General features: G+C 52.5%; 1 protein-coding gene across 7 annotated transcripts in view; it reads left to right on the top strand.

Moving 5' to 3' along the window:
* The window catches only part of LOC124015564 (SRC kinase signaling inhibitor 1-like), a 239,673-nt gene that overhangs the window by 211,497 nt on the left and 22,176 nt on the right, over positions 1-6,000 (top strand). For all 7 annotated transcript variants that reach the window (XM_046330878.1, XM_046330872.1, XM_046330877.1 and 4 more), the window contains 4 exons: positions 3,196-3,502; positions 4,034-4,310; positions 4,505-4,653; positions 4,746-4,895. In XM_046330878.1, the coding sequence (XP_046186834.1) occupies positions 3,196-3,502; positions 4,034-4,310; positions 4,505-4,653; positions 4,746-4,895 (883 nt within the window). The remainder of the gene's footprint in view (positions 1-3,195; positions 3,503-4,033; positions 4,311-4,504; positions 4,654-4,745; positions 4,896-6,000) is intronic.

The following is a 6,000-nucleotide window of genomic DNA, read 5'->3' as shown; positions in this document are numbered from 1 at the left end:
CAGATAGCAGATGTTTGAAGTTGGTGAGGGAGATAAAAGTCTCAAACTTCAGCGATTTTTGCAATTCGTTCCAGTCACAGGCAGCAGAGAACTGGAACGAAAGGCGGCCAAATGAGGTGTTGGCTTTAGGGATGATCAGTGAGGTTCACCTGCTGGAGCGCGTGCTACGGATGGGTGTTGCCATCGTGACCAGTGAACTGAGATAAGGCGGAGCTTTACCTAGCATGGACTTGTAGATGACCTGGAGCCAGTGGGTCTGGCGACGAATACGTAGCGAGGGCCAGCCGACTAGAGCATACAAGTCGCAGTGGTGGGTGGTATAAGGTGCTTTAGTGACAAAACGGATGGCACTGTGATAAACTGCATCCAGTTTGCTGAGTAGAGTGTTGGAAGCAATTTTGTAGATGACATCGCCGAAGTCGAGGATCGGTAGGATAGTCAGTTTACTAGGGTATGTTTGGCGACGTGAGTGAAGGAGGCTTTGTTGCGGAATAGAAAGCCGACTCTTGATTTGATTTTCGATTGGAGATGTTTGATATGAGTCTGGAAGGAGATTTTACAGTCTAGCCAGACACCTAGGTACTTATAGATGTCCACATATTCAAGGTCGGAACCATCCAGGGTGGTGATGCTGGTCAGGCGTGCGGGTGCAGGCAGCGAACGGTTGAAAAGCAGGCATTTGGTTTTACTAGCGTTTAAGAGCAGTTGGAGGCCACGGAAGGAGTGTTGTATGGCATTGAAGCTCATTTGGAGGTTAGATAGCACAGTGTCCAAGGACGGGCCGGAAGTATATAGAATGGTGTCGTCTGCGTAGAGGTGGATCAGGGAATCGCCCGCAGCAAGAGCAACATCATTGATAAATACAGAGAAAAGAGTCGGCCCGAGGATTGAACCCTGTGGCACCCCCATAGAGATTGCCAGAGGACCGGACAGCATGCCCTCCGATTTGACACACTGAACTCTGTCTGCAAAGTATTTGGTGAACCAGGCAAGGCAGTCATCCGAAAAACTGAGGCTACTGAGTCTGCCGATAAGAATATGGTGATTGACAGTCGAAAGCCTTGGCAAGGTCGATGAAGACGGCTGCACAGTACTGTCTTTTATCGATGGCGGTTATGATATCGTTTAGTACCTTGAGCGTGGCTGAGGTGCACCCGTGACCGGCTCTGAAACCAGATTGCACAGCGGAGAAGGTACGGTGGGATTCGAGATGGTCAATGACCTGTTTGTTGACTTGGCTTTCGAAGACCTTAGATAGGCAGGGCAGGATGGATATAGGTCTGTAACAGTTTGGGTCCAGGGTGTCTCTCTGCGGCAGCTTTCCAGTCCTTGGGGATCTCAGACGATATGAAAGAGAGGTTGAACAGGCTGGTAATAGGGGTTGCGACAATGGCGGCGGGATAGTTTCAGAAATAGAGGGTCCAGATTGTCAAGCCCAGCTGATTTGTACGGGTCCATGTTTTGCAGCTCTTTCAGAACATCTGCTATCTGGATTTGGGTAAAGGAGAACCTGGAGAGGCTTGGGCGAGTAGCTGCGGGGGGGGGGGCGGAGCTGTTGGCCGAGGTTGGAGTAGCCAGGCGGAAGGCATGGCCGGCCGTTGAGAAATGCTTGTTGAAGTTTTCGATAATCATGGATTTATCGGTGGTGACCGTGTTACCTAGCCTCAGTGCAGTGGGCAGCTGGGAGGAGGTGCTCTTGTTCTCCATGGACTTCACAGTGTCCCAGAACTTTTTGGAGTTGGAGCTACAGGATGCAAACTTCTGCCTGAAGAAGCTGGCCTTAGCTTTCTTGACTGACTGCGTGTATTGGTTCCTGACTTCCCTGAACAGTTGCATATCGCGGGGACTATTCGATGATATTGCAGTCCGCCACAGGATGTTTTTGTGCTGGTCGAGGGCAGTCAGGTCTGGAGTGAACCAAGGGCTATATCTGTTCTTAGTTCTGCATTTTTTGAACGGAGCATGCTTATCTAAAATGGTGAGGAAGTTACTTTTAAAGAATGACCAGGCATCCTCAACTGACGGGATGAGGTCAATGTCCTTCCAGGATACCCGGGCCAGGTCGATTAGAAAGGCCTGCTCACAGAAGTGTTTTAGGGAGCGTTTGACAGTGATGAGGGGTGGTTGTTTGACTGCGGCTCCGTAGCGGATACAGGCAATGAGGCAGTGATCGCTGAGATCCTGGTTGAAGACAGCGGAGGTGTATTTGGAGGGCCAGTTGGTCAGGATGACGTCTATGAGGGTGCCCTTGTTTACAGATTTAGGGTTGTACCTGGTGGGTTCCTTGATGATTTGTGTGAGATTGAAGGTATCTAGCTTAGAGTGTAGGACTGCCGGGGTGTTAAGCATATCCCAGTTTAGGTCACCTAACAGAACAAACTCTGAAGCTAGATGGGGGGCGATCAATTCACAAATGGTGTCCAGGGCACAGCTGGGAGCTGAGGGGGGTCGGTAGCAGGCGGCAACAGTGAGAGACTTATTTCTGGAGAGAGTAATTTTCAAAATTAGTAGTTCGAACTGTTTGGGTATGGACCTGGAAAGTATGACATTACTTTGCAGGCTATCTCTGCAGTAGACTGCAACTCCTGCGCATGGCGGTCAGATGCCATGCTCAGGTACAACCCAAAACACTGACAACCATGCGCAGGTACGACCCAACACACTGGCCGCCATGCGCAGGTACGACCCAACACACTGACAGCCATGCGCAGGTATGACCCAACACATTGACCACTATGCACAGGGACGTCCCAACACACTGAGCGCCATGCGCAGGTACGACCCAAAACACTGACCACCATGCGCAGGTACGACCCAACACACTGACCGTCATGCGCAGGTACGACCCAACACACTGACCGCTATGCGCAGGTACGACCAAACACACTGACCGCCTTGCGCAGGTACGACCCAACACACTGACCGCCATGCACAGGTACGACCCAACACACTGACCGCCATGCGCAGGTACGACCCAACACACTGACCGCCATGCGCGGGTACGACCCAACACACTGACCAGTGACCACCTTTCGCAGGTAAGCTACAGCCCACCACACACTGACCAGGTACCTGAACGATGTGTAACTCAAGAGTCTGCATTGTCTAGCCACAGCCCATCAGCACTGAACACATACTGGCCGATATACAGACGTTACTGGCATCGCCTGACACTGGCTGTGTTTGTGTGGTCAGGCAAGTGAACGAGGGTGTATGGAAGAAGCAGGACGACTTCCCCAAGCACAGCAGTGAGGACTTCCGTAAGAGTTCTGACTTTGACAAGCCCACCAGCCCCCCTCTCAACCTCAGTGACCTGAGGGGCGGCAGCAGCCTGTCTAACTGGAGCCCCCACTCCAGCCACAGTCACGGTCATGGACACAGCCACCCCTCCTCTGGCCCTCACAGGGACACTCATCCCCCTGTGCCTCACAAGGGCCGGGCCCTGGAAGAGCTGGCCAACCGCGCTGCCGCTGATAAGGCTGTGTCTGTGGAGGTTCGACTGGTAAGGAACCCTTCTGTTACTCCATTCTAGTGTTTAATCTGTAGTTGTCCTGGTCTAGCATTGGTGAGTGAGTCTACAAGTGTGGATGTCTGCACATGTGTGAGTGAGTGTCAGTGCATTCTGCTGAGGGGAGGACTGCTCATAATAAGAGCTGGAACGGAGCGAATGCAATGGTATCAAACACACAGAGACACATGTTTGATGTGTTTGATACCATTCCACTGATTCCACTCCAGTCATTGCCACAAGACCGTCCTCCCCAATTAAGTTGCCACCAACCTCCTGTGGTGAGTGTTTGTGTGTGTGTGTGTGTGTGTGTGTGTGTGTGTGCGTGTGTGTGTGTGTGTGTGTGTGTGTGTGTGTGTGTGTGTGTGTGTGTGTGTGTGTGTGTGTGTGTGTGTGTGTGTGTGTGTGTGTGTGTGTGTGTGTGTGTGTGTGTGTGTGTGTGTGTGTGTGTGTGTGTGTGTGTGTGTGTGTGTGTGTGTGAATACAATAACCCTCCCTGTGCTATATCTCTCTATGGTTCCCCAGGCAGCAGAGCGGGACTGGGAGGAGAAACGTGCCAGTCTGACCCAGTACAGTGCTCAAGACATCAACCGTCTGCTGGAGGAGACCCAGGCTGAGCTGATGAAGGCCATCCCAGACCTGGACTTTGCCGCCAAGCAGATCAACAAGCCCTCCTCCAACACACCCTCCCAGTCTCAGATCACCCAGAGTGGGGGAGGGACCACAGAGCACCGCCCTACCAAGCCCCAGCACGCCACACACAAGCTCTCGGGGAAGGAACCTGGCTCCAGACGTGGTTCTGGTAAGGATACATCAGACCTCTCCTCACCCAACAGAGGTAACAGTAGAGCGTTGTTGTTTTGATGTACTGATGGGCAGCAGTGTTTTGTCACATACTCAGCTCCTGAATGTGTCAGTGTCTGCTGTGGTGCCCGTATGAATGTACTGTGTCTGGTTCTCTAACGGGTGCCCATGGTACTGCCCTGCCTGCCACAGATGCAGAGCAGTTGACAGTGACTCGCTATCGTACAGAGAAGCCCTCGAAGTCGCCCCCTCCCCCACCACCTCGACGCAGCTTCCCATCATCCCCGGCTGGACTGATCACCCGCAGCGGAGAGACCCTTATCCCCGGCAAGAGCATGAAGGTGACAGAGCATGAGGCATGGATGTATATTCACACACACACACACACACATCCTGCCTAGTTTCTGATCTCCACTATGTATGTGTGTGAAAGTCGGAGGCGGAGGAGGCAGAAGCACAGAAGCCCCATGTGAAGCTGCGACGGACGGTGTCTGAAAACCCGCGTCCTGCGTCCACCCCTCCCACCATCGCCTCTGGAGACAAGGAGGAGGGAGAGGAGGACATGATCGCTGCTGAACTGGAGGTACTGGTATACCAGCTTCGGAAATAGTGGATTAATAGTGTTTGCAGAGTTGATATAATATTCATAGAAGTGGTCCCTGAAGGGTTTTAGGTAAGGGGAATGGGAAATGTTGCTGAGAAACGACACTTCCTCCGCTTCCTTAATTTTGCCGCGAGCTTGTAGCTACACACACACACCCAGACACACACACACACACTCATACTGTTGTAGGCCTCATTAGCTGGCTGCTTGGTGTGTTAGAGAGGATGATCAGGTCAAAGCAGCAGGTGCCATATGTCCTCCACACCACAGGCCTCCTCACTGAGACAGAGAGTCCATTCACTGTGGGCCCAGATTACTGCTGATCACACAGCTAAGTCACACACACACAGCGTGTCACCCAGAGCTCACAGACATTTACATTACATTTAAGTCATTTAGCAGACGCTCTTATCCAGAGCGACTTACAAATTGGTGCATTCACCTTATGACATCCAGTGGAACAGCCACTTTACAATAGTGCATCTACATATTTTAAGGGGGGTGAGAAGGATTATTTTATCCTATCCTAGGTATTCCTTAAAGAGGTGGGGTTTCAGGTGTCTCCGGAAGGTGGTGATTGACTCCGCTGTCCTGGCGTCGTGAGGGAGTTTGTTCCACCATTGGGGAGCCAGAGCAGCGAACAGTTTTGACTGGGCTGAGCGGGAACTGTACTTCCTCAGTGGTAGGGAGGCGAGCAGGCCAGAGGTGGATGAACGCAGTGCCCTTATTTGGGTGTAGGGCCTGATCAGAGCCTGGAGGTACTGAGGTGCCGTTCCCCTCACAGCTCCGTAGGCAAGCACCATGGTCTTGTAGCGGATGCGAGCTTCAACTGGAAGCCAGTGGAGAGAGCGGAGGAGCGGGGTGACGTGAGAGAACTTGGGAAGGTTGAACACCAGACGGGCTGCGGCGTTCTGGATGAGTTGTAGGGGTTTAATGGCACAGGCAGGGAGCCCAGCCAACAGCGAGTTGCAGTAATCCAGACGGGAGATGACAAGTGCCTGGATTAGGACCTGTGCCGCTTCCTGTGTGAGGCAGGGTCGTACTCTGCGGATGTTGTAGAGCATGAACCTACAGGAACGGGCCA

This window comes from Oncorhynchus gorbuscha, linkage group LG26 (assembly GCF_021184085.1).
Source record: "Oncorhynchus gorbuscha isolate QuinsamMale2020 ecotype Even-year linkage group LG26, OgorEven_v1.0, whole genome shotgun sequence".
NCBI classification, from domain to species: Eukaryota; Metazoa; Chordata; class Actinopteri; order Salmoniformes; family Salmonidae; genus Oncorhynchus; species Oncorhynchus gorbuscha.
The sequence above is the reverse complement of the archived record's forward strand: the minus strand, read 5'-3'. Positions and strand labels throughout refer to the sequence as shown.